Here is a 27804-nt window from a genome sequence, read left to right as displayed (position 1 = left end):
TGGTCTGTGGTCACCACCTGCAGAACCACTCCTTTATCGGGGATGTCTTGCTAATTGCCTATAACTTCCACCTGTTGTCTGTTCCATTTGCACAACAGCATGTGAAACTGATTTTCAATCAGTGTTGCTTCCTAAGTGGAAGGTTGGATTTCACAGAAGTGTGATTGACTTGGAGTTACATTGTGTTGTTTAAGTGTTCCCTTTATTATTATTTTTTGAGCAGTGTTTTTATGCCTTTAAGAGCTGGACTTCAGTCACACATGCTCCGCTCGCTATATTTAGCAGACATAGATATTTTCAAAATGTAACGCTGAATAAGAGAAACCTAACCTGAAACGGACAGAGTGTGTACAAGCAAAGAAACAGCAGAGTGAGCGCTGCAGGGACGTCGCTAGTTCATGTGTCGTCCTCAAAACAATGTGCCTACACTTCCCATCGACCCCTTCGGTAGGACGAGCGTAACCAACCGTCTCTCAAACAGCCTTTTCGACCGTACCAGCTGTGTGTGCGGTGCCGTGCTGCTTCTTCGTCTGGTCTTACACCTGGAAACATGCTGCTATTCGCTCTGAGACAGCTCACACGGGTAACTGTGCCGTTAAATATATTTCTGCGCTGTTTTGCCCCTGGTGTTGTTTTCGGTTGGGTTACTAAGCTCGTATTTCTGCGTGGTTGGCTGTTTGCTAACGACAGAGTTTACTCTTTACCAATTCACAGGCTTGGTGGGGTTATGTTTCTTACTGCTGCTCAAGTGTGCAGTTTATATTTAGCGAATGCAACAAACCGCTAGCTGTTTTCTTTCTGTCCTTTATGCATTTCATTTATGGAAACTCGAGGCTTGTTTGCTCGCCACCGGGAAGCTAGCTGCCAGTGGTTAAGTTCGGTGAACGCAGCTGGGTCCACGTGATGATGCAACAGCGACTGCTCAGTTTCATCATGTTGAAAAACTGCAACAAACTACAGGGATGAAAAGTGTATGATTTTTAATAAGGGGGCACATGAACCATATTTAAAGATGATATGATATTCAGTGAGATCGTGTGCGGCAGGGATGTGTTTTCATGCTTAGAGTTGTTGACGCGTGGCATACATGTGTGGTTTTGTGTTATCCGCACAGCTTGATAGATGATCAGAAGGGAAGAATGCATGCAGTGGTGTTGAACCGTGTATCGTCTGCCTTTGAAATGGAATAAGAGTTTAAATAATATATGCTATAGATATAAATATGAAAAAATTAGGTTTTGATCATGAAAAAAGATGCTGAATAATTAATTTTAAAGCCACACTTTGTTTAATTTATTTTGGAGTATTATATTCATATTAACAAGCTTATAAAATAACCCAGTGTATTCAAAGCTAGTTCAGTATGTTTGGAAAGTCATAATAAATATAAATATAAACCCTGGTGACCTACTTTTGTAAGGTGTTGTTTTGGTTGAGGGGCACACTGTAGGTTTGGTAACTTTGTCTGTTAGTGTTACAACACTTTATCCAAAAGGGAAAAAGCTGCAGGTATTTTTAGCTGGTTAATGAGTGGCTTTCATGCTGACAGGAGCTTTTAATAAAGTCAAGTGAAGTCGAGCCCTGATCCCGATAACAGTTTGCAGATAATGCAAGCACTGTTAACGGATGATAATATTCAACACTTGAAGAAGCTGGATTTGGTCCAAATAATGTTCAAACTGCTAAATGGACCTCATTTAGAACACCAAATGTTCTACATGGGGTAATTATGTAACACACGTGGGTGTTTTGTCCACCTTGAAAAGTAACAGTCATTGTTTCAGTCACACCAGCAGCTGTTTGACTCTTTATCCTCATCAGTATTTACTGCTGTCATAAATACTTTACAAAAATGTTATCACAAGCTTGGTATTTAAAATACAAAAAGAGGATACAAACTAAACATGCTAAACTGTAACATAATCAGGATAAAAAAGAAACACATACAAATGTAAATTAATAAGGAGACAGGATCCAGATATTTGGTGTAGATTAAAAATAAAAGAAGCTAAATGGTTTAAAAATATCATTATAAATTCACCAAAAGTTTAGTGCTAAGTATCATTTTATAAATGATTAATTATTTTATCGGGAGTCCCAGGTTTTCAATGAACAGGAAAAAAGATTTTTCCAAGCTTAGTACGGACTTCCAGTGAATTACATTGATATGAACAAGTTTGGGATGCCCCGGATACAAGCATGGTTTAAAACGTCCTAATAATGTATTGACAATAACATACAGCTATCATCTGTTGTTATTTTATCTGGTTGGGCTGTTTGTTTTATTTCCTCCCCCATAAAAAATGCAGTGATGAGCGCTATAAAAATCAGCAGTAATAAACCTGACTGCAGAATAGTAAACTGTAAGGGCTTAAGAGTGGAGGCAGAGGCATGCTGAACAAGAAATCAGGTTTTTGTCTTAATTTCTTAAAGATTGTCTCTGTAACGTTCCAGTGCAAATTGATCATATATTCAAATTAAAATGGGGTCATTGAACAGTGAGGACAGTGTACTAGACTTCCACATTCCCAAAGTTGATTGGGTATGCTAAAAAACTGAATCACATACTGAACGCATAACAAAGCTGACTCAACATTTTCCTGAACTTTCATGTAGTTTCTCAGAAAGTTTGAGTCTAAATCTCATGTTTTCAGAGCTGGTTTTAAAAGTCGCTGCTGTTGGTGTTTGACGTGAACTGAGTGGTTCACTCACGCTGTTCTTGTTGAATTTAATTATTTTGGTGTGCATCTTGATTAAAGTTTTAAAGGACTCACAGGACATGGTTTGTCTTGTGGTCAGGGCATGTGATTTCAAATTGAAAAATATTTCTGTGTGTACTTTTTTGCTACACTTGACTTTTTCAGAGGATAGCGTTGAGATTTGTCCACGACGACATCTTTCTGTCAGGGAAATTAATTTTGTGATTTAAGCATTTTAAAGTTTTTCCGAGGATTTAAATCCTAAAATTAATCTCTTTGCTTCCTAAAATATAACAGGACATTGGAGTAAAGGAACGTCTTGGAAGGTTCTTAGTATCACTCCATTTGTGATTCTGAATGAGAGTGGCTTTCTGATGTGAAGTGTGATGCTTATTTTGAGCGACGAAAATTAATAAAATATAATTTTATTATAATATTTCAAGATCACAATAACCTTCCAATTTCGAACAAAAAAACAAAAAAACTAACACTAATAAAATACAGGGGTTGCTGACCGCTGGTCTAGCCAGTACCAGTAGCTTGAGCTGGGGAATCTAAAACTCAAATGACTGAGAGCTAAATAAAGCTCCCCACTCTTCTGATTAACACATTTATACAACTAGATGGCTCTATATAAGTAAAAATATTCAACAAATCAATAAAACAAACTTATGGTAAGAGAAACCCCTCCTCTTGGTTTAACCTGATGATGTCAGACATGACATCATAAGCACTTTAAAAATCAGGAAATGCTGGATGGGCCATTCCCCACACCTGACATACATGAAGACTGAAAACAAAAATGCAACGCAATTAATCACAAATGACTTAATTCTGCAACATCTCACATGATGAAGCATGGTCAGTCCAGATTAGATAAGCAGGAAGTGCTGAATCTGTTCTCTATATGCCTCCTTCTGGTACACTGAGGCTGTAAAGGTCGGTCCCAGTTTATAGAAGTGCTGATAGAGGCATAATTGAACAACCATGCTGATTATTGATATCATGAAAACACGCCAGCTTCTAATTATACCAGGCTGCATTAGAGTGTAAGGGAAGCGCAGTAGTTGAAAGGAGGCAAATGTCTCCTTTTTTGCACAGCACAAATTAGGATGACACTTTAAATATATGAAATGATCAAATAAAGACTTTAGAGAATTGATGTTCTTTGTAATAGGACAGCTAGCAGCAACGTGGTGACCAAAACCTGACAAATGTCCATGAAAATTCAGCAACTTTAGGAGATGACAGCGACTTTAACTGCACCATGATCTGTGGCTACCAAGTCAAACTAATTTGATTTCTCAACTTTGAGATGATAAGCTTTCAGCAGACTACAAAGAGAACGACATGATTAGGTGGGAAATATACAAAAGTTTTACCTGGAAATCCAATAAAACCATCTGTTAGCTGCAGGATGATGGACACACACGCACACTCTCACACTCTGGTAACTCATGTTAGTCCTTATGACCCAGTTTGGTGCAATGACACAGTTTTAGAAAACATTTCTACTGTAACTGCGATATCTGTGTAAAGCTGACAAACTCTAAATCAAACCTTTTCCTTTCTGTATCATCTTTCCTCATATTCCCAACTCGTCTTCCACCCACAGCCGCTGTGCCAGCGAGTCCCTGCTTGTCTCAGTGCACGTGCCCACCAGTCTCACGCTGCCACCCGTGCAGCGGATGAAGATCGTCCTTGGACGGGTCAGGAGAGCCTGGCTCAGGATGACCCCGAGATGTGGAATCTGCTGCAGAAGGAGAAGGACAGGCAGTGCCGTGGTTTGGAGCTCATTGCATCTGAGGTACTAGATCTTAGAAATGTAAATTTAAGTGCTTTTGTATAAGCCATTTTTAAAAAAAAAAAAAATTGCTTTTAGTGTATATTTAGTTAACAAATTATAGTGGGGATTAGGGCTGGGCTATATCATGCCGTTCATGGTAATACCGGTATAACGTTAAGCAACGATAAGAAAAGGAAACATCGCGATAGAATATGGGTAAAACGTACATACGCACATGGTGGAAAAAGCATGGCGGCGACGCAGAATGAGAAGGGCGAAAGCGGATCATTGAATGAAACGGATGAAGCACAATTGGTTTGTAAAAATGCTGCAACTTCAGTGGTGTGGAACTGGTTTGGTGTTTGTCCGTCAGATACACACCAAAGCACAATTTTTGGTAGAGCATGCTAGCGGGCAGTCGTTATTACCCAACTGATTTTATGTGGTACATGGCGCTCAAAAATGTTTTAGTACGACTTTGCTAAGCTACGAAGCCGCACCGCTTGATTGTCGGAGCACTGCGGCTACCGTAGTCAGGAGCCTCGTGGAGTAATACGTACTGTGCTTCAACATAATATTACCGTATGTGTATAACCTCTTTAAGTTCTGTGGATATTATACATGGTTATGCTGAGGATATGTCATCCAATTTCCACTGGAAATTACTTTTGGCTAAACTGTCAGCAAGGAATTTGCATTGTTAAATTTTTATATAACTTTAATGCACATAAAAAACAGCTGCTTGTTTAAGTGAAAATACATTGATGGGGTTTTTTTGCACTAGTAAACTTGTGGAGTTTTAAAGTATTTTGTCTCGCGTGAATTATATCGTCAGTTATATCGTTATTGCAAATTTTCAAAAATATATCGTGATAAATATTTTTGGCCATATTGCCCTGCTCTAGTGGGGATGGAATAGGCTGCACAATAAGTGGATTAACATAAATATAAACATATATTGAAAGTCAGAATAAGTCGCACACACCTTTTATGTTAATGCAGAAATGGTTTTGTTAGGAATAAATTCATATCCAGCTTCCTGTTAATTCATTATTCACTCACTGAGGAACTGCCCACAGTAGACTGGAAGTCATTCAAACTCGACTTCTTTAATAGTAAAAACACTTATAAGAAACTCTGCTTGTTGTAAGCGAGACTAGCTCAGCTATCAGAAAGATTCGGGCAGCTCTTTGTTTTCATTCCAAGGCTGGATGGTGTGAAACGAAACATTTTACTATTCAGAAGAGCAGACGAGGTTTTATCTTCTGCTGTTCCTTCTTCGCCACAGTTCAGTGGAGTATGTCAGCCCCCTCTCAACACAAAGCCTGTCCACTCTAGTGTGAGATAAAGCTGATGTCTTCATTCTGCCTCCTCCCCAGCTCACTCTGCAAGTCACATCACAGTACAGCTCAGACAGACATTCCTCCGATGAGAAGACGTACAGTTTTCCACGTGTGTACACACAATATATGCACAGCAGTTGGTGTGACAGACGGATGCAGTAGAAAGCTGTTAGCTTCCAGGTGAAGCATTAGCATAACAACACACCACGACCACCATTCAGAGAGGCAGAATTCAGACTTTATTTATCTGTGTTCATTTTATGTCAGATCCTGTTACTGACAAGTGTGACGATATACAAGAGAGACATGTTACACAGCCAGGGCTGCAACTACTGTGGCGAAGAAGAAACAGAAGATAAAACCTTGTCTGTTCTTTTGAATAGTAACGTTTTTATTTCACACCAAGCAGTTTATTTGAATCGGTCCTGCTTTTATCTTTCGTTCTACCAGTGACAAGGGAGGTGCTGTTCATATCATCCACTGACAACAGTTTTATGAAGTTTCTGTGCAGAGTAGATTACTTTATCAGCATTTTTGTTTAAATTGGAGCTCACATTGTGCCTGCAGTAGCCACACATAATTTTTTTTATTTTAGACAACCAAATCTGTCATATTTAGGGCTGTTTTGGACCTCTGAATTTGGTAAAGCTTTCACTATTTCAGTTAGGCCTGAAAAAGATGGAATCCAATTAAGTCTGAGCGCAGCAACTTGTGTTTGGTGCTGTTTGTTTTGGCTGTACGGTGGGGCAGCTCAGACACAGTGTTAACTTGTCAAGTGAGTACATGTAGGAGGAGATGTATGAAAGTCAGAACTGGATGAGCATGTTTGCAGGTAAATCTGGGTCTTGTAGTTTTAATAACACACATTGACCCATGAATAGAAACTCCCAGGAAAAACAAACCAAAATAATCTGAGCTATACTTCCATGGGAGGTGAAGAAAAAATGGATCATTTGATGAAAAAAAAACTAAACAAAAACCTTTTTCTGCAGATATTAATATAATAATATCCACCCATCCATTTTCTTCCTCTTGTTCAGTTCAGACTTGTGGAGAGGCGGAGCCAATCTGAGCTACCGTAGGATGTGAGAGACAGCCTGGACAGAGCTCTGCCAGTCTGTCGTAGGGCTAACACAGAGAGACAGTATTACACTGATTGCTTTTAATCAGGGGAGAATTTCCCGCCATCACGTCGCAGACTTTAATTTGCTGTCCTTGTCCCATCTGTCCACTCGTGCCATTAACCTGAGTGTTCGCTTGTGTGTGTTTTCATTGCAGAATTTCTGCAGCCGCGCTGCTCTGGAAGCTCTCGGCTCCTGTCTTAACAACAAATACTCTGAAGGCTACCCAGGAAAAAGGTAGGTTTTTATTCAGCTACACCTGTTTATTAACATGGTTGATATTATTTTCAGTTAATGAATTTTCTGTTATTTCCTTCAGATAAGTAATGACTGCAAATGATAGTGCAGAATTAGTGCTGTACTTAAAGGGTTTGCTTATACCGATGAGTCTACGCTATGGAGGAAATATTTTACCATAATGTACACCTGTCATAGTGTTGATTCTTTCCCCCCAATATGTTCTACCTGCTCAATCTCAAGCAACAGACAAATAGACAGCAAGTAGCTGGCGCTTGTTGTTGCAGTTTTCATCGGGAGCTGACTGTAACAAAAACACACATAAGACTGAACGCTGGATTTCCATCTATCAGATTTGAATGATATTTCTGTGTTTGCTGGGAATGCACATAAACAACAGTTCGCCACATTGGCCTAAAAGGAACTACTGTGCGTTGTGGCCAAACAATTAATCACTGTAGGTTTAAATTCTAACAAAAAGTTGAAATTAGCAGGTTATTCACAGTAGTTCATGTTTCCATCTCCACCCTCAGGTATTATGGTGGAGCAGAAGTAGTTGACCAAATTGAGCTGCTCTGTCAGAAGCGAGCTCTGGAGGCCTTTGACCTGGATCCAGCTCTGTGGGGCGTCAACGTCCAACCGTACTCTGGCTCTCCTGCCAACTTTGCCAGTTACACCGCTGTACTCAATCCCCACGATCGTATCATGGGCCTGGACCTGCCTGATGGTGGACAGTTAGTATTCACTGTTGCTGTATTTTTGCTGTATTCCCCCCCCCCCCCCCCCTTTTTTTTTTTAATTCATAAATCAGATTTTTCTGTTTTATTCTTTATGTATATATTGTTTGTTTGTTTGTTTTTACTCCAGTCTGACTCACGGCTACATGTCTGATGTGAAAAGAATCTCTGCAACCTCAATCTACTTTGAGTCAATGCCTTACAAGCTAAATGTAAGTAGAAAAGCTTTCTACTGATATCTACTGATAGGGCTGTTCGATATAACGATATATATCGGATGACGATATAAAAATGTCTCGTTTCATTTTACGCTATCGTTTGTTTCGTGGTGTCGCAAAATAAACTGTTTATGGCAATATTTTTTCATCGTTTTGATGGTCACTGTAGTTATTAATTTCTTAAAGTTCTCTCTTTCTCTTATTTAATATAACCAAACTACGGACGGACAAGCGCCTGTTTTTATGTGTTGTGGTTAGCAACAACGACGGTAAAACCATCACGTGTCCGCTTGTTTATGTTCCACATAAACCTTTCACAATAAAGCTCAAGATCCTGTTGAGACTTTTCAAAATAAACTGAATCACGTGAAAGAGCAGATTATTTACGGATGAGAATTAAAAAACGAGCCGCCAGGTGCTAAAAAATAAACCTTAGACTCAAACGTTAGAACAGGCTTTTCCCCGCAGCACGCTGTGTAATAAATACAAAGAAAACGGCGGCCTTTACAACTTATGTCTAAAAATGTATCGTTTCATGCATCGGTTAAAACACTCGACTCCAGCTACATGACGCGCAGCTGAAAACACTTCACGCAAGTCGAGATTCACAGAATTTACAGAAAATGTTACATTTTTGTGATTTATATCGTTATCGGACGATAGAATTCTTATATCGGGATATGAGATTTTGGTCATATCGCACAGCCCTATCTACTGACACCCGTTTATACCAGTGTAGAATGATTAGCTGGGATATACTGATGTATTTTTTTTTTTTATGTCTTATCAATGTCAGTGTGAGAAATCTTTCAAAAGTCAATAAGCCAGCAAATACTAAGAAAGTCAAGTTTTCAGTATGTTACAGTAAGATGTTTATAACGGTTCAGTGCTGTCCTTGCAAAATGTATTTTCTGAAACGTAAAGGCCATTTCCTCTATCTGCCTTCTTTACTGCAGACTGCAACAGGACTTATAGACTACGACCAGATGGAGATGACGGCCAAGCTGTTCCGGCCCAAGCTCATCATCGCTGGCACCAGTGCCTATGCCCGGCTCATTGACTATGCCTGCATCAAGAAGGTGCACGGAGAACTCTCTGCATTCACAGCTCACCTGTCTTTTTCTGTTCTGTTGTGTGATTCACTTTTCTTCTTCTTGTCATCCTGTTTCAAAAGGATGGATCAGCTTTGTGTTTGTATTTAAACCTTAATGAGCTTTTTTGAGGTGACAGCTTGGTCCTCTGTCACCTTAAAATAGAGGACAAATGTATAAGAAGGGCCAAAAACCATCTGAATCTAATGCAGATGGAAAAGAGGATGTATTTTCACCTCACCTTTTAGAGCTAATTAAACGCTTTTGTAAACCACAGGAACAATGGAACTTTCCTGCCACATGTGTATACATGTTGGTCTTAATTTTATAACTCTTCCCTCATCCTGCCTCTTTTTCTTCCAGCTGTGCACCAACATCAATGCCTACCTGCTTGCTGACATGGCTCATATTAGTGGCCTGGTGGCAGCCAAAGCCATCCCCTCGCCCTTCGAACATGCTGACCTGGTCACCTCCACCACGCACAAGTCCCTCCGTGGAGCAAGGTAAGGTCAAACTGTAAGAGACACGAGTGGGAACAAAAATCAAATTGCTGAGTTAAAATTGCTTCATCAGTAAAAGATTCTGTTCTGTCCAGGGCTGGTCTCATCTTCTATCGGAAGGGTGTTCGCTCAGTTGACAAAAAGGGAAAGGAAATCATGTACGACCTCGAGGACAGGGTCAACTTTTCCGTCTTCCCCTCCCTGCAGGGTGGACCTCATAACCATGCCATTGCTGGTGTAGCAGTGGCACTCAGACAGGTCTGCACAACACACAAATACCGAACTGCAAACTTGGATCTGTTGGTGTTTTGTTTTCAAGACTTAAAGCAGAGGAGCTTAAGAACATGTTGCATAAACTTCAGTCAGTAAAGGGAATAGTGCAGGGGTAGACAACTCAGGCCTCGAGGGCCGGTGTCCTGCAGGTTTTTAGATGTGTCCTTGATCCAACACAGCTGATTCAAATGGCCAAATTTCCTCCTCAACATGTCCTGAAGTTCTCCAGAGGCCTGGTAATGAACTAATCATTTCATTCAGGTGTGTTGACTCATATCTAAAACCTGCAGGACATCGGCCATCAGGCCTGGAGTTGTCTACCCCCGGAGTAGGGTATTACAGAGCCAAATGTAAACGCTAACTAACCGTACACTTTTGGTTCTGTGTGTCCAGGCACAGTCTCCCCTGTTTAAGGAGTATATTGACCAGGTGCTAAAGAATGCCAAGGCTATGGCTGCAGCTCTTCTCAGCAAAGGCTACACTCTGGTATCAGGTAATCTATTCAATTCAATTCAATTCAATTTTATTTATATAGCGCCAAATCACAACAAATGTCGCCTCAAGGCGCTTCATAGATACAGAGAAAAGCCCAACAATCATATGACCCCCTATGAGCAAGCACTTTGGCGACAGTGGGAAGGAAAAACTCCCTTTTAACAGGAAGAAACCTCCGGCAGAACCAGGCTCAGGGAGGGGCGGCCATCTGCTGCGACCGGTTGGGGTGAGAGAAGGAAGACAGGATAAAGACATGCTGTGGAAGAGAGACAGAGATTAATAACAGATACGATTCAATACAGAGAGGTCTGTTAATACATAGTGAGTGGGAAAGGTGACTGGAAAGGAAAAACTCAATGCATCATGGGAATCCCCCGGCAGCCTACATCTATTGCAGCATAACTAAGGGAGGATTCAGGGTCACCTGGTCCAGCCCTAACTATATGCTTTAGCAAAAAGGAAAGTTTTAAGCCTAATCTTAAAAGTAGAGATAGTGTCTGTCTCCTGAATCCAAACTGGAAGCTGGTTCCACAGAAGAGGGGCCTGAAAACTGAAGGCTCTCCCTCCCATTCTACTTTTAAATACTCTAGGAACAACAAGTAGGCCTGCAGAGCGGGAGCGAAGTGCTCTAATAGGGTGATATGGTACTACAAGGTCATTAAGATAAGATGGGGCCTGATTATTTAAGACCTTGTATGTGAGGAGCAGGATTTTGAATTCAATTCTGGATTTAACAGGAAGCCAATGAAGGGAAGCCAAAACAGGAGAAATATGCTCTCTCCTTCTAGTCCCTGTCAGTACTCTTGCTGCAGCATTTTGGATTAACTGAAGGCTTTTCAGTGAGTTTTTTGGACATCCTGATAATAATGAATTGCAGTAGTCTAGCCTGGAAGTAATAAATGCATGAACTAGTTTTTCAGCGTCACTCTGAGACAGGATATTTCTAATTTTAGAGATGTTGCGCAAATGGAAGAACGCAGTCTTACATATTTGTTTAATATGTGCGTTGAAGGACATATCCTGGTCAAAAATGACTCCAAGGTTCCTCACAGTGTTACTGGAGGCCAAGGTAATGCCATCCAGAGTAAGAATCTGGTTAGATACCATATTTCTAAGCTTTTCAGCGCCGAGTACAATGACCTCAGTTTTATCTGAGTTAAGAAGCAGAAAGTTAGTGGCCATCCAAGTCTTTATGTCTTTAAGACATTCCTGCAGTTTAACTAATTGGTGTGTGTTATCTGGCTTCATGGACAGATAGAGCTGGGTGTCATCTGCATAGCAGTGAAAATGTATGCTATGTCTTCTAATGATGCTGCCTAGGGGAAGCATGTATAATGTAAACAGAATTGGTCCTAGCACCGAACCCTGTGGAACTCCATAATTAACCTCAGTGTGTGAAGAGGACTCTCCATTTACATGCACAAATTGGAGTCTATTAGATAGATATGATACAAACCACTGCAGTGCAATACCTGTAATACCTACAGCATGTTCTAATCGCTCTAATAGAATATTATGGTCAACAGTATCGAATGCTGCACTAAGGTCAAGAAGGACAAGCACAGAGATGAGTCCACTGTCAGAGGCCATAAGAAGATCATTTGTAACCTTCAATAAAGCTGTTTCTGTGCTGTGATGAACTCTGAAACCTGACTGAAACTCTTCAAATAAACCATTCCTCTGCAGATGATCTGTTAGCTGTTTGACAACTACTCTTTAAAGGATTTTTGATATGAAAGGAAGGTTGGAGATTGGCCTATAATTAGCTAAGACTGCTGGGTCTAGAGATGGCTTTTTGAGTAAAGGTTTAACTGCAGCCACCTTGAAGGCCTGTGGTACATAGCCGATTATTAGAGATAGGTTGATCATATATAAGATCGAAGAATTAATCAATGGCAGGACTTCTTTGAGCAGTTTTGTAGGAATGGGGTCTAAAAGACACGTTGATGGTGTGCACTAGTGTGCACTTCTTTACTCAGCACAGAGCATTTAACACTGAAAATTCACATAAAATGTCCTGTAACAAAATGCAAATTACACAGCAAGAAAAAAAGCACAAATCCAAAAATGTTTTTTTGTTTGTTTTGATGTATAGCCTTCAGTTGATATACTCTGCTCACTCTGCAGTGTGTACATACACCTTTCTTTAATCCCTTAGTAAATATTTTTAGCCAAATAACTGGTAAGAGTGGAAGATCGTACCAGTAAAACACATTCCTAGCGTATTTCTTCCCTTAATCTCGTGTAATGTACGGGTGACTTATTTTCCTCCTATTTATTGAAAACTGGATGTTCCAGGTGGGACCGACAACCACCTGGTCCTCGTGGACCTGCGACCTAAGGGTATTGATGGTGCTCGAGCAGAGCGGGTGCTCGAGCTTGCGTCAATCACCGCCAATAAGAACACCTGCCCCGGAGACAAGAGCGCCCTGACGCCTGGTGGCCTCAGACTTGGTGAGAAACGGCTTCACATCACACTGTGTTTGCTGGACACACACCAGGAGGTGGTCATACTTATTAAGGATTAGAAACCACGTGCTTCCCTGTATATATTTATTTGAAATCTTAATTTAAATCTCCCCCATCTCAAGTCAAGTGGCTTTATCGTCATTCCAACCATGTGCAGTGGTACAGTACACAGTGAAACGAGACAACGTTCCTCCAAGGCCATGGTGCTACATGTGACATATAACAGACAATCATCACAGGACTACATGAAGTGCAAAGACAGTGCAACACCAGACAGAACAGTGCAATGAAATTTCTTGATCTGATGAGGTGATCGGTTGTAGTTTTGACACATCTCAAGCCTGTATAGGTTATTTACTGACCTTTTAAGAAGCTCCCACTCTATGCTATTTTTTTTTTAAAGACTATAAAGCAAAATTAGGGGGAAAACACAAGAACAGGAATTAAAAGACCTAAACTGGAAAAGCACAAAAGGAAGTATATAGTTTATAGTCTATTTTAACCTGAGTGATGTGTTCTTCTCTGTCAGGTGCTCCAGCCCTGACCTCGCGACAGTTCAAAGAAGCTGACTTTGTGCAAGTTGTCGAGTTCATGGATGAGGGTTTCAAGATTGCCTTGGATGTCAAGAAAAAGACGGGTGAGCCTGCTGTGAGGAGGGGGGCAGATTAATTAAGCTCAGTGGATGCCTAAAACATGTTTAAATTCTTTTTTCCAAAGCACAGTTTGAAACTGTTCATTATTAACTGTAATAGCATTAGTGAATAGTGATGGGTCGTTCGCGAACGAAATGGCTCTTAGAGCCGGTTCTTTGACGTGAACGACGCGAGCCGGCTCCTTATTGCGAGCCGTCACATGGGTTTTGTTTTCTTTCTCTCAGCCTCCCTCTCGCACTTTTTTTCCGCTTCACTCTGCACGCGAGCCTTGTGCTTTACGCTGGGCAGAGGGGGGAGGGGTGGTAGTTACACTCAGTAGCACAGGAACAGAGCCAGAGAGAAAGAGCCAGGGACAACAACTTCACATTAGAAAGGTATAGTAATCATCCACAACTATTTTCTGTTGCAGATGATAAAGGATTCAGAAAGTTTTTTCATGCAGGCCCATATGACAGAGAATATGCATCTTCTTTTTGTTTTTATATTTTAATTTATATTTAATTGTGTTGTGGTATGCAGGGTTTTGTGTTGTTTCACTTTAAATTTGTAAAAGGAAAAAGCTGAAAATTTAAATAGTTAAAATTTGAAATGTGAATAGTTGATTTTTGTATTATATGATTTATTTATTACATTTTATGTGGAGTGAATAAATAAAAGTATATTTACGGTGGCCCCTAGAGACAAAGCACATACAAACTTCAATTCACGTACAAACTCCAAAACACTTAAAAACACATACAAACTCCGAAGCACGTAAAAACTCAAAACACGTAAAAAAGACAACAGAAGTGCTCCAGGATGCTGGGCGCAGTGTTGAGCTTTTGTTACCTAGTGGCTACACAAGCCAGCAAGTACCAACGACCGGATTTGGTGTGTTTATATATAAACATATATAAATAAAACCACTCTTTTTTTACGTTAGTAATTCCTTTTGTGCATAATTTTATATTATTGTTAATAATAAATTAAAGCAACAAAACAACCTGAAGAGCCGGTTCGGAGCCGAAAGAGCCGGCTCTTTTTAGTGAGCCGAACCGAAAGAGCCGGATCTCTAAAAAGAGCCGGAAATCCCATCACTATTAGTGAATTTATAAAGTCAAATATAGTGCACGCTCTTTAAAATTGCTGCATGAGAGAAGACAAAATGCCCAGTGGTAGTGAAACAGAGGAAGCTAAGAATAAACATCTGAGCATTTCTCTTTTCTGTTGTTGTTTGCAGGAAAGCTCCAGGACTTCAAGAACTTCCTTCTTCAGGACCCAGAAACGGTGGCTCGCATCGCAGATCTGCGCCACCGTGTTGAAGCTTTTGCCAGGCCCTTTCCCATGCCAGGGTTCTCCGACCATTAGCCCATCCACTGTGGACTCACGGGTCTATCACAGCCAGATGGCAGAGAGCCGGCAGGGCAAAAGTGTGGATGGAGTGAAATGTGGCCGGAGCCTGTGAACTGAAATGGCTTGAGTTCACTTTTCCAATCATATACGGGAAATAATTTTTTATACTGCTTTGCAGTCACGAGTCATCTGTTTGGGTAAAAACATAGCTTCCATGTTGAGTTAAATAAACAATCAAATGTGACAGATTTTCTAGAGCAGAACAACATATTTTCTATTTTGTGCGTGTGAAGATTTTCTTCTTCACATGATTTCTTAACAAAAGTGTGTGGAAGAAAAAATTAGCAACAGTCAGTGTCACAGTCTGTGACTTGGTAAGTGCATGATTAGCTACTGTAATAAGATGCACGGAGTCTTACTTCATTTGAGAGTCTTAACGTCACTAATGTAATTTCAATGTGAACGGCTGTGCTGGACTTTTTTGTGGAAAAGAGGGGATCAAAAATTACACCAAGATCTTAATATATTTTAATATACTATATCTTAAATATGCAACACTACAAACTGCTTTTACAATAGGTTTGAGATGCACGTTGTCGTCTTTTGGCACTGCTTTTCTTCCAGCATATCATAGACGCAGGTTAAAATTTCTCTATTTTATTATGTCAGAATAATTCTAAATAACCAAATGGAATCGTAAATAGCATTCCTTATTAAGTCATACCTTTGGTCTGTTTACAAAGAAATCTTTTCTACGTGTTATTTAAAAAGTATTAATTGTCATGTCATTTCAATCCATTTTCCTTTATTTTATTACAAGAAGGATTTTGTACTGCTGATATGTGGTTGTTGTTTTTTTTCCACTGTGGCTTTTGTGTGATGTGAAGTGAGAAACTGAAAATCAAGCTGCTTCAGACTACTTTGTTGCACATTTGGTTTAACCTCCTAAGACCCGAACTCTTCCACAGCATGCATTTTTAATTTCTCTTTGATATTTGGTCACATTGGGCCCGATGAATGTAAAAACAAAGAATTACCAGATTTTTTTACCTTATTTGTTTTTAATAAAATTAAGAGCCACATATGAGGATATTCATTTAAAATTGTGATAGAACAGTAGCAGTATAACGTCCTCATAAGTGGATATCAGGCCCTTGTAGAGCAAAATTCAGTATTTTGGTCTAAATAACCCAAAATGTGATGTCCACATATGTGGACGCCAGGTCCTAGGAGGTTAAAGACTGTTCTCAGTACAGCGAGAAGAAACGAGTTGTCTCGTTCAACAATTAAGAACCGGATGTTAGAAATTACGTGGTACTTTTTCTTTGAACAAATGCAAATAAATGATCCACGTCACAATTCAGCCAAAATACATTTTACTGCAGTGTTCCCAAATCTCTGATCTTTGCTGTACACAAAGGTTTGAACCAACCTTTTACACATTTTACTAATTTTATTAGTGTCATTCTAATAAAGTCCAGTAATGAAAACAGGGTCCGTGTTGTCATTAATATTTACATATTTGTTCTTTTCTTAGAGCCATAGATGATTAAAATAGAAAAATGTAGAGTAAAAAAACATTTTCATGTCTTTGTAAATCAGTTGTGCTGACATCGTACAGAATGTCCTTACTCGCTGCTTGCAGTGTTTTCATTTGTAGCACTAAAATATCTCTCCCTCTGCAGCCCACCTGTTTTCTCAGTGCAGGAGAATGCACAGCTAGCAGACAGGAGGGGGCGTAGCTGTAAGTATGTGTCGATAGACACAAAGTCACAAAGTAAACAAGTCATGCATGTGAGAAAATGAGTAAAAGAAAAAAGTGTTTTTTTGGGGGGGTCTTCCGCTGAAGATTTTGGAGTTCAGTCAAAAATAGGAGCACGAGAAGATTAACTGCCTAAACACTGAAAGAGTTGCAGTTTTTAGCTTTATCTTAGCTCATTTTTGCTGTGTTGGCTGTCTGAAAGAATTTGGGGGACTTTGTACCGAGTCACTACTTCCCCATTTGAACTTCATCAGGCGAGACCCGGAGAGGACTGCAGCTGTGACCATGACGCACTTTTTTACTCTACCTTTCATCTCAAGACCGATATCAGAAATCAGCATCAACCAAGAGTAGATTAGTGAGGCTAAGATCAAATTTAGGTGATTTAATTCGTAATCGTTAACTAGTGATGACTTCATGAACTTCTTCACAAATAAAATTTTTATCATTAGAGAAAAAATTACCAATAATCATCCCACAGATGTAATATTATCTACAGCTACTCTTAGTTCCATTGATGTTAAGTTAGACTCTTTTTTTCCAATCGATCTTTCTGAGTTAACTTCAATAATTACTTCCTCCAAACCATCAACGTGTCTTTTAGACCCCATTCCTACAAAACTGCTCAAAGAAGTCCTGCCATTGATTAATTCTTCGATCTTATATATGATCAACCTATCTCTAATAATCGGCTATGTACCACAGGCCTTCAAGGTGGCTGCAGTTAAACCTTTACTCAAAAAGCCATCTCTAGACCCAGCAGTCTTAGCTAATTATAGGCCAATCTCCAACCTTCCTTTCATATCAAAAATCCTTGAAAGAGTAGTTGTCAAACAGCTAACAGATCATCTGCAGAGGAATGGTTTATTTGAAGAGTTTCAGTCAGGTTTCAGAGTTCATCACAGCACAGAAACAGCTTTATTGAAGGTTACAAATGATCTTCTTATGGCCTCTGACAGTGGACTCATCTCTGTGCTTGTCCTTCTTGACCTTAGTGCAGCATTCGATACTGTTGACCATAATATCCTATTAGAGCGATTAGAACATGCTGTAGGTATTACAGGTATTGCACTGCAGTGGTTTGTATCATATCTATCTAATAGACTCCAATTTGTGCATGTAAATGGAGAGTCCTCTTCACACACTGAGGTTAATTATGGAGTTCCACAGGGTTCGGTGCTAGGACCAATTCTGTTTACATTATACATGCTTCCCCTAGGCAGCATCATTAGAAGACATAGCATACATTTTCACTGCTATGCAGATGACACCCAGCTCTATCTGTCCATGAAGCCAGATAACACACACCAATTAGTTAAACTGCAGGAATGTCTTAAAGACATAAAGACTTGGATGGCCACTAACTTTCTGCTTCTTAACTCAGATAAAACTGAGGTCATTGTACTCGGCGCTGAAAAGCTTAGAAATATGGTATCTAACCAGATTCTTACTCTGGATGGCATTACCTTGGCCTCCAGTAACACTGTGAGGAACCTTGGAGTCATTTTTGACCAGGATATGTCCTTCAACGCACATATTAAACAAATATGTAAGACTGCGTTCTTCCATTTGCGCAACATCTCTAAAATTAGAAATATCCTGTCTCAGAGTGACGCTGAAAAACTAGTTCATGCATTTATTACTTCCAGGCTAGACTACTGCAATTCATTATTATCAGGATGTCCAAAAAACTCACTGAAAAGCCTTCAGTTAATCCAAAATGCTGCAGCAAGAGTACTGACAGGGACTAGAAGGAGAGAGCATATTTCTCCTGTTTTGGCTTCCCTTCATTGGCTTCCTGTTAAATCCAGAATTGAATTCAAAATCCTGCTCCTCACATACAAGGTCTTAAATAATCAGGCCCCATCTTATCTTAATGACCTTGTAGTACCATATCACCCTATTAGAGCACTTCGCTCCCGCTCTGCAGGCCTACTTGTTGTTCCTAGAGTATTTAAAAGTAGAATGGGAGGGAGAGCCTTCAGTTTTCAGGCCCCTCTTCTGTGGAACCAGCTTCCAGTTTGGATTCAGGAGACAGACACTATCTCTACTTTTAAGATTAGGCTTAAAACCTTCCTTTTTGCTAAAGCATATAGTTAGGGCTGGACCAGGTGACCCTGAATCCTCCCTTAGTTATGCTGCAATAGATGTAGGCTGCCGGGGGATTCCCATGATGCATTGAGTTTTTCCTTTCCAGTCACCTTTCTCACTCACTATGTATTAACAGACCTCTCTGTATTGAATCGTATCTGTTATTAATCTCTGTCTCTCTTCCACAGCATGTCTTTATCCTGTCTTCCTTCTCTCACCCCAACCGGTCGCAGCAGATGGCCGCCCCTCCCTGAGCCTGGTTCTGCCGGAGGTTTCTTCCTGTTAAAAGGGAGTTTTTCCTTCCCACTGTCGCCAAAGTGCTTGCTCATAGGGGGTCATATGATTGTTGGGCTTTTCTCTGTATCTATGAAGCGCCTTGAGGCGACATTTGTTGTGATTTGGCGCTATATAAATAAAATTGAATTGAATTGAATTGAATTGAATTAATTATGATATTCTTATTATCTGATGCTCTTGCTAAATTGCTTAAATAAAATAAGCATTCAAAAGTTAAAATTTTAACAGTAAAGGTTAAAATTTGTGAAAAACGACCACAATTTCCAATGGTTCAGAAACTAATTCCTGCAGTATATTTCTGAATCTATTCCTTCTGCCTAGAGGATCATCAGAGGAGTCCTGCACAGTTAACGGGTGTGGCTGATGAATTGCACTTGATCTGCAACACTACTCATGCAGTGTTTCTTCTGTTAGAGCCGGACAAGTCTGCTCACCACCGGCTTAAACCAGTTTCTGCACTGCCTGTTAAAGTAAAACTCAGAAACTCTGACCTTTTAAACGGAGAGCCAGTCCAGACTTCCTGTCCATGGATCACCAGTCGATCCACAGCACGTGCACATGACATCACAGCCAAAAGCACTAATCAGTGCAGTGTAAGGATATAGTTATCGAGCACTGAGAATAACCCCAGCACACTTGAGCCATCATGCTTCGATATCTGTCATCACAAAGCATTTTTATGTAAATATGTAGATAGAATAAGAGAATATAGAATAAAAGAAAAAAAGAATAGACTTAATGTTTATGAGGTGCCTACACAGGGAATGTCTGTCAGTCTGCCCCAGGGCAGCTGTGGCTACAACTGTAGCTGCCTCCACCAGTGTGTGAATGTGAGAGTGAATGAATAGTGGAATTGTTAAGCGCTTTGAGGGTCTCGAAAAGCGCTATATAAATGCAATCCATCATTATTATTATTAATAGTGCAAGTATCTACACAGATATGTACAAGTTACCTTATCCCCTATAAAGGAGTAGGTAGGTGTGCAATATGAGGTGCAATGTGATCGGTGGTAGTGCACATTGAGTAACAGGTAGGACTCAAGGTAGGAATGTTGGTTGCTATAATAATAATTTTGGTTAATAAATACAGTGGAAATGTCCATAAATGTTAACGGCACAGTTAACCTTCAATCAGGGGGAGGTAAGGCTTTTATTGAGTCAGTTTGTCTTTGACCTGATCGACCTGTAGCATTTACCAGAGGGAAGGGGGGGAAAGGTCAGTATCCAGGCTGTGAGAGGTCCTTGATGATGATACTGGCTCTCTGCTGAAGTCTGCCAGTATAAATGGCTGTATCCCAATTCAGGGTCTGCAGCCTTAAAAGCCGCATTTTAAGGCCGATTACGTCACAGCGACGCGATGAAGGCGGTCCCAATCCGAAGGCTGCTCGAAATACGGCCCTCAAATGCGTCCTTCATTCATTTCCCCGAATTTTAAGGATGTGGCGGTGTAGCCTTCGTAGCCCAACATATCCCAGAATGCATAGCGCGGCGGTGGGTGTGGATAATTTTGCCGAAAAAAAAACAGCGGATGAGGGGCGCCCGAAGAGTAAACTTTAAGTAAGTACTGAATATTATGTCACTTATTTATGTGCAAATGTTTAATAACGAAGAACATCAAAACATTACTGTTGGCCACATGTCGGCAAAGTTATGTGACATTAGTGACGTTTGTACTAACTTAAAGCCTTTACTTTAAAATATACGCCGTTCAATAGCTGAGCTTAATCAGAGAATGATCAAAGCTCATGTAGAAACAAACAAACGAACAAAAGATTGTCTCCTTCATTTCTGTCAAACAAAGCTGTACGAAATGTTTCCAGCTGTTAGTATCATGGTTGCTAGGCAACCTGGGCAGCACAACGGAGGCTAGACCGTCCCATTTCACAAGCCTCGCACTTCCGGCCTTAGCGGTCTTTAAGTACGTGGCCCTTGAGGATCGTTGAGGCTGCGTACTTTTAGGCTGTATCCCTGAATTGGGATACAGCCAATGTCTCTGAGGGGAGTTAGTGAAGTGCCAATTGCCTGCTCTACAGCTCTCACCACCCGCTGCAGTTTTCTCTTGTCCTCCACAGTACAGCAGTTACACCAGAGTGTACAACAGTAGGTCAGAAGGCTCTCAATGGTGGAGCGGTAGAAGTTGATTAGCAGTTTATGTGGTAATTGGGCCTGATACAACTTCCTAAGAACATATAGCCTTTGTTGTGGTTTTCCTACCTGGTGGGAAATGTTTGTGGACCAAGTAAGGTCGGCCGAGATATGGACCCCGAGGAACTTAAAGCTTTCTACCTCCTCTCCATCAATGTAGAGGGTGGAGTGGTCAGATCGCTTTGTCCTCCTGAAGTCGATTATCATCTCCTTAGTCTTGGCTGTGATCAGATGTAGGTTGTTGTCACACCATCGCTTCAGATGCTGAACCTCATCTCTGTAGGCTGAATCATCATTGTACTTGATCAGTCCTATAATGGTCATGTCATCAGCAAATTTTATAATGGTGTTATTGGTGTGGACTGAAGAACAGTCATGGTTAAAAGTGAGTATAAGAGGGGACTGAGGACACCCCCCCGTGGAACGCCTACATTCAGAATGCAGATGGAGGTGGTGTGCTCTGTTGCTCAGGAAGTCCAATATCCAGGTGCACAGTGAGTCACTGAGTCCTAAGTTGCTTAGTTTTTTTAACCAGTTTGCGGGGTTGAACTGTACTGAAGGTGGAGCTGAAGTCCACAAACAGCATTCCCACATAAGTGTTACTACTGTCCAGATGTGTGAGGGTTGTGTGAAGAGCTGTTATTATGGCATCCTCTGTTGACCTGTTTGCCTCGTATTATGGGTCGAGGTCTGCATGAATAACAGCCTTAATGTGTGACATGCTAAGTTTCTCAAACCATTTGGCAATTGTGGGCAAGGATATATTATAGATAGTCATTTAAGAAGCTCATTGTGTTCTTCTTGGGTACTGGAACGATAGCTGGCTTAAAGCACGATGGTACTACAGACTGTAGTAGTGAGAGGTTGAAGATGGTGAAAACCTCTGCTAGTTGGTCTGCACATGCTTTAAGCACTCTACCGGCTACACCGTCAAGATCAGCTGCTTTCCTCGCATTTCCTCACATGCTGAAGTTGTAACTGGAAAAGGTCCAGCTTGAGGCAAATTATTTTCCCTTTTTTGTCCAAATAAGTTGAAGAATGTAATGTCAAAAACGTTAAAATGCCAAACTTTATTTTCAGAGAAAGTAAAACATTGCACAATAAAAACTTTGAACACTGGCTCCCTCTAGTGTTAAAATTACATCTCTACATCATCCACCTCGGTCTTGAGTTTGTTGCGGAGGCTGTAAAGAGAGGTTTTAGGTCACTCATTAAGTTGGACTAGCAATAGGGGGAAAAGGCTTTGATAGGACTTAAGGCCATCATAAAATCCCCTGACTGAATGACTCAATGTGGCACTACTTTCCAAACCATCTGGGTAAAAAAGGAACACCGTTTATATATAAAATACAATCTTGCAAAGTCACCTGGTGAGGTAGGAGTGGACGTCAGAGAAGCCGTGATATTGAGCCAGGGGGAAGAGGATGCCGGTTGGGCAGCGGCCCTCACGCTGACGACAGAAGCTGCAGTTGCAAATGCCTCGACAGGGAGGGCATTTCCAGTCCTGGAGAGAAAATGAAGGTTTTAAATCCGAATCTACGGGTATGATGGGAGGTCAATGTTTCTACAGGTTTCATTTTTGTTATAATTTTATACATGAAAAGGATGGGTCCTAATATCTCTATACAAAATTTTAATAATTAAGTGTGTGTGTAAGATGAACAGTTTTTTGCTTTTGCACACTCAGTGTTGGGGTATCATCAGTCTGACCGGATCAAGCAGCGCTTTTTTGACATCCTCTCCATATCGGTTCCTCAGGCACGGCCCGCAGAACTGACCCTGAATCCCACGGCAGTCCTCGCTGCGACAGCACGTCTTTGTGTCAACAGTTTTCTGGCGGCACTGATGACACGTGGAACCCTGAAAATATATAAAATACATAAAACTAATGATAAAAGGTAGCTTCACAACATTCCCTAACCAGCCTCAACATTCTCCAAATTTTAGATTGTGTAAATGCATTTTTGATTAAACTGCTGATCTACATGTGGAGGTAGACTTGCTTTCTGATCATACGGATTTATTATGAACAACATTCAGCACAGCCAGGTTTCTGGCTCCCAAAAACAACCTAAAAACACCAGCCTGAGCTCAGGACGGTGGTTTATCTTTATCGGTTGTCTCTCTGCTTCAGGTTCTGTGCACACTCAGATAAAAAGTTCATTTCACAGGTCACATGACTCTTCTTCATAAAACGATCCCTACGAATGTTGCTTATTCCAGACACATTATCTGATGTAGGGCTGCCACAAACGATTATTTTGATAGTCGACTAGTCACCGATTATTTTTGCGATTAGTCGACTAATCAGATCATCATCCATTGGACGTAAAACGTACAGCTTATTGCACCAGCAGCATCTGCTCTTATATAACTATCATTAGCTTACAGCTTTAAGTGTTTAAGGTATGTGCTAACTAAAAATAAAGACAAGATGATAGTTTGTTAAATTTTAATGAAATCTGCAGGTTGTTTCAGTGAAGTTTAATAAACTCAGCCGTCTGCTCCTTGCTATCTAATATATAACAGGACACCGGAGCATATTCTCGAGCATCTCACACTTCTGATAATCAGCTGTCTGCTTGACATTTATTCAGCTGTGCAAAAACTATAACTTTAATCTCAGCCAAACCGATTTACTCAGAAACAAATAAAATACTAAAAAAAAAAAAAAAAAAAAAAAAAAAGCCAAACAATAACATTTTTAAGTTATCTAAGTGACTTATATTACATATTTAACCTGAGTAGCGAAAGACGGCGGTGGGTTTGAAAACGATTTGCCGGGAGTCCGGTGTTCTCACGGATCTAGTGAGCCTAGCCCCCAGCTAGCTATCGAGCTAGTGGCTAACAGACGTCTCCGAAAACGTCGGAGAGCTTTTGAAAATATGTGGTGTCTTGATAAACTGAGCAGATATTTGAGGTTTACACAGCTACATTCTCGCCTGAAAACATGTTAAACGTTTATTTTGTGACCCAGAAAGAATAATAAGAGTAATATTAAAACTAACTAGCTGCCGCTAGTTGACAACTGAGCTAGGCCGCGCTATGAATTCTGGGACAGAGCTTCTTCTTCGGGGTTTAACAGCAGCTGGCATCCTTGTACATGCAGTGCTGCCATCTTCTGTTTCAGTCCGTTATTACACTCTTAAATCCTACTACTTATTCCTGCGTCTTGCTCGTGACTAGTCGACTAATCGTGGCAGCCCTAATCTGATGATGTGATACAATAGTGATTAAGATTCTTTAATGAACATAAATAATCTGCTCCCAACCCTGGTGATTTAACCAAGTACACTTTCATGGTACATAAAACTCTAAGCTTGACATAGATGACTAAGCCATTAATCTTGCTTCATAGAACAACCTTCAGTTCTTGGGTGTTTATGCAGTCTGCAGTGTTATCATTATTAGGTGGAGAAAAAGGAAAAAAAGGAAATAAAAAAAAAAGCATACCAAGCTAGGTTACCTAGCCACCAGGCTAAAGTCGATTTATCTGCCTCTGGTAAATCAACACCTTAGGTGAACCGTAACCTCAAACCTTCTGTGTAACCTGCGCCATCACCTGCTGTGCACCTCTCTACAAATGTAACTGCACGTCATGGAAACACAGCTGCACAGGCATAAACATGGGAACAGTGTTGGATGCTTGTGCAGGCTTCGTTGTAGCCTCTACAGAGCAGAAGCCTAAATTCAGTTTAAAGGGAATGGCATGGTTTTGTCGCTCTGTCGCTCCTTTACCTTTTCAGTCAACTCTTGACCTACAGAAAGCGTCATCTCTTTCAGGCTATGTACAAAAACACAGGCTGCATATAGAAAATACTTCACGTTACATAGCCAAAGATAAAGGCAACGGCACCATCATGAATCCTAAGAGCACCAACAAGAAGGTGGAGGTCACAAGTGTACACTCATAAAAAGGGGTTTAAATATAACTGTCAGATGTTCTCTTGACCTTAGGACACAGACAAGCTTGCCATGAAAGCCTAAAGAATAGGTTTATTACTATGTGAAGGCAATGTGTACAGAATTTAAAAGAGTGTTTATCTCAGAAGTCATCATCCAACCATGTATCCTGATCACCTGGTAACACTGAGTGCTAACGGGGTTCGAATAATAGCAGCAGTGAACTCACTGTGACACTGTTGTAGACTTTCTCGGTCATGTTGTCTGCGACCAACTCGAGATCATCTTCTGTGATTTCTTCTACCGGACGAATAGTGTGAGGTTTGCTTCGATTACCTCGTGGGATGCCACGACGCCGTGGAGCTTGGCGTACCTGAAACAGATGATGAGAAGAATAATCCACTTAGCTTCAAGTTTTACATGGATACTGACAACAAACCGATTCGAGAATAGAGCAGAATAAAATGATGGCTTTCACTCACTGCCACACTCCTTATCACTCTGGTTCTCTAAATCTATAGTGTTGGTTGAGGAAAGCATATGCACGGTTCAGAACACTGTTTATTAGATTTTCTTGACTGCCATCGATTTCAAAGCTAAACCAATAAATAAATCACATGTAAATATGTACTTTACTGCACTATATTCAGCAAATGCTCCAAAGGTCTTGTAGACTTTAACTGGCTGCTGATAAGTGACAGAACTGACCTCCAGCAGCTCCTCCTCCAAGCTGAGCTCCACTTCTGCCTCCTCAGCGGCCAAAGGATCCTCCGTTCCCGACATGGACCTTGTCAGCCTGCGAGATGCCCGCTCTGGGTTTCTCCTGGACTCCCCTCCAGTCGCAGCAGATCGCGGCGGATGCTGCAGGAGAGATACGATCCACAAAGAAATTCAAAAATTCAGAGATTTGCTGAATATTCCTACATTTTCCACGACACTCACAGAGCTTCTGTCTTTTGCCTTCTGTTTGCCTGCTTGTTTCTTCAGCAGCCCTGCACCTCCTGGCATTTTCTGCAGGTCTGCCATCAGCTGGGCCAACTGTTAAAGATGAGCAACAGGAGTCACTGTAGAAGGTTAGCACTTGAAAGTATTATTGTACTATTCACTGAGACCAAATTTGTTTGTTTTCACATCAGTTTGTCGCATTTTAAACTCGGTATGTGGTGCCGTGTCTGACTTACCATGGCTTTGTTGGCTTTAATGTTCTGCTCTCTCCTGGCCAGGAAAGTGTCCGACGCATCATCTGCAGAATCAGAACCATGGTCCTCAGTCGAAGCAGGCCGAGCTGCTGCTGCCTCGCCATCCTCGAATTTCACGTGTCTCTCCTTCTTTGTCCTATTGCGCTGTCCTGTCCTTTTCACTCCTTTCTTGTGTGTCGTCCTCTCCTCCGCCTCTGCATCCTCATCATCAGTAGACTGCTGGGTAGAGGGAGCTGAGCGCAGAGCCACCCTCAACCTGAAGGGCTGAACTGTAGAAGTAGCAGATGCTTTAGATGTAGTTTCCTCCTCCTTGGGGAAAATGTCAGGCTGAGCTTCATCTTCATCTCCAAAACTGCAATTCTGTTGAATATCAACACAGAATAACAAATCTTTTTGCCAAATCCCTTTACAGAAGTAGTCTGTCTGAATGAATGCAGAGTAAAATTACTGGATTTGGCAACACTTTATCATGAAACAACCAAAATACATGCCAATTATAATTATTGGGGCGATAGTGGCTCAAGAGTTGGGCGTTCGTCTTGTAATCGGAAGGTCGAGCCCCGGGTTGGACAGTCTCGGTCGTTGTGTCCTTGGGCAAGACACTTCACCCGTTGCCTACTGGTGGTGGTCAGAGGGCCCGTTGGCCCCAGTGTAGCTGTAGCTGCCATCACCAGTGTGTGAATGGGTGGATGATTGCGTATATAGTGTAAAGCGCTTTGGGGTCCTTAGGACCAAGTAAAGCGCTATACAAATACAGACCAGACCATTGCCAGAGAAAACCCACACATGATTACATCTTTAAGAATCATTATAAAAGAAAAAGAATACAGATTTATTAGATCATAAAAAGGAGGTTAGTATCAATTGATGCTCAGAAGTGGTAAAAATCGTCTTCAAATAAAACACATTAGCTTGTAAAGTTTGTGCTTTTTTTCCCCTTTTTTCTTTTTAAATGTAGCATATAAACAATTTAAGCCACCTCTCAGCCTAATGTGTCCCACATAAACAACCACTCCAAGTTAGTACTTGGCTTTCTGGTCACCCCAGTATGGATAAATGAAGCTTTAAAGGTCTAAAACCAAACAAAATCCTACCTCATCTTTGAGTTCAGTGTCAGAAAAGCCGTAAAATGTCACATCATTTTCAGAGTCCTCCAAAAAAACATCAGCTAGCTCCGTTGTTAGCGAATTCATCCTTAAAACCGACAGAAAAATCACCAAAATTAGCCTCAAAACCCGTGTAGGATACGTTTATCTGAACAAACAGGTAACCAAATGCTACTTTATTGGCCTCTTTGTCGCCTCTTGTGTGTGTGCCTAACCTGGACTGTGGCTAGCACCCTGCTAGCCGGTGAGTTTTAGCTAGGCTCCCGCACACCTGCTAACACACCTTCAATTACTCGTTTTAATTACCCGCTGATTTCAAAGCTGCCCGAAAATAAAATAATTATTGT

At 40.8% G+C, this 27804-nt stretch overlaps 2 protein-coding genes across 3 annotated transcripts; one reads left to right on the top strand and one right to left on the bottom strand.

Moving 5' to 3' along the window:
- The first annotated feature begins 241 nt into the window (after positions 1-241).
- Positions 242-16444, top strand: LOC146517865 (serine hydroxymethyltransferase, mitochondrial-like). Its single transcript, XM_085161149.1, has 12 exons — positions 242-583; positions 4315-4506; positions 7107-7186; positions 7720-7920; positions 8054-8135; positions 9098-9220; positions 9596-9735; positions 9828-9990; positions 10399-10498; positions 12799-12954; positions 13499-13606; positions 14842-16444. Exons 1-12 carry the CDS (start codon positions 551-553, stop codon positions 14967-14969), a joined length of 1506 nt encoding a protein of 501 aa, XP_085017275.1. The 5' UTR covers positions 242-550; the 3' UTR covers positions 14970-16444.
- Positions 2309-27804, bottom strand: LOC146517864 (cell division cycle-associated protein 7-like). Of its 2 annotated transcripts, none has more exons than XR_014874296.1 (9): positions 27446-27666; positions 26334-26711; positions 26095-26190; positions 25861-26013; positions 25382-25525; positions 22960-23109; positions 22617-22753; positions 21319-21533; positions 2309-9746 (listed from the first exon to the last, which is right to left on the bottom strand). XR_014874296.1 is itself a non-coding variant. In XM_085161152.1 (9 exons), the coding sequence occupies exons 2-9, from the start codon at positions 27542-27544 to the stop codon at positions 22388-22390; spliced, it is 1203 nt and encodes a 400-aa protein (XP_085017278.1). In that variant the 5' UTR covers position 27545; positions 27673-27804; the 3' UTR covers positions 22296-22387. The 2 variants fall into 2 exon arrangements, 1 of the variants encoding a protein (XP_085017278.1); XM_085161152.1 differs by lacking the exons at positions 2309-9746; positions 21319-21533 and adding exons at positions 22296-22433; positions 27673-27804 and having other exon boundaries at positions 27446-27545.

Source organism: Neolamprologus multifasciatus, chromosome 5 (assembly GCF_963576455.1).
Source record: "Neolamprologus multifasciatus chromosome 5, fNeoMul1.2, whole genome shotgun sequence".
NCBI lineage: Eukaryota > Metazoa > Chordata > Actinopteri > Cichliformes > Cichlidae > Neolamprologus > Neolamprologus multifasciatus.
Note: the sequence above shows the minus strand (reverse complement) of the source record. Positions and strands in the feature narration are given on the sequence as shown.

Bases quoted from the DNA above. Each gene is read 5' to 3' on its own strand.
- LOC146517864 (XM_085161152.1), bottom strand. From the start codon at position 27,544: ATGAATTCGCTAACAACGGAGCTAGCTGATGTTTTTTTGGAGGACTCT. The intron at 26,014-26,094 runs GTGAGTGTCGTG...TCTCTCCTGCAG, and splicing joins AGGCAAAAGACAGAAGCTCT to CATCCGCCGCGATCTGCTGC. The intron at 25,526-25,860 runs GTCAGTTCTGTC...CATCTGTTTCAG, and splicing joins TGGAGGAGGAGCTGCTGGAG to GTACGCCAAGCTCCACGGCG.
- LOC146517865 (XM_085161149.1), top strand. From the start codon at position 551: ATGCTGCTATTCGCTCTGAGACAGCTCACACGG. The intron at 8,136-9,097 runs GTAAGTAGAAAA...TCTTTACTGCAG, and splicing joins CAATGCCTTACAAGCTAAAT to ACTGCAACAGGACTTATAGA. The intron at 12,955-13,498 runs GTGAGAAACGGC...CTTCTCTGTCAG, and splicing joins GCCTGGTGGCCTCAGACTTG to GTGCTCCAGCCCTGACCTCG.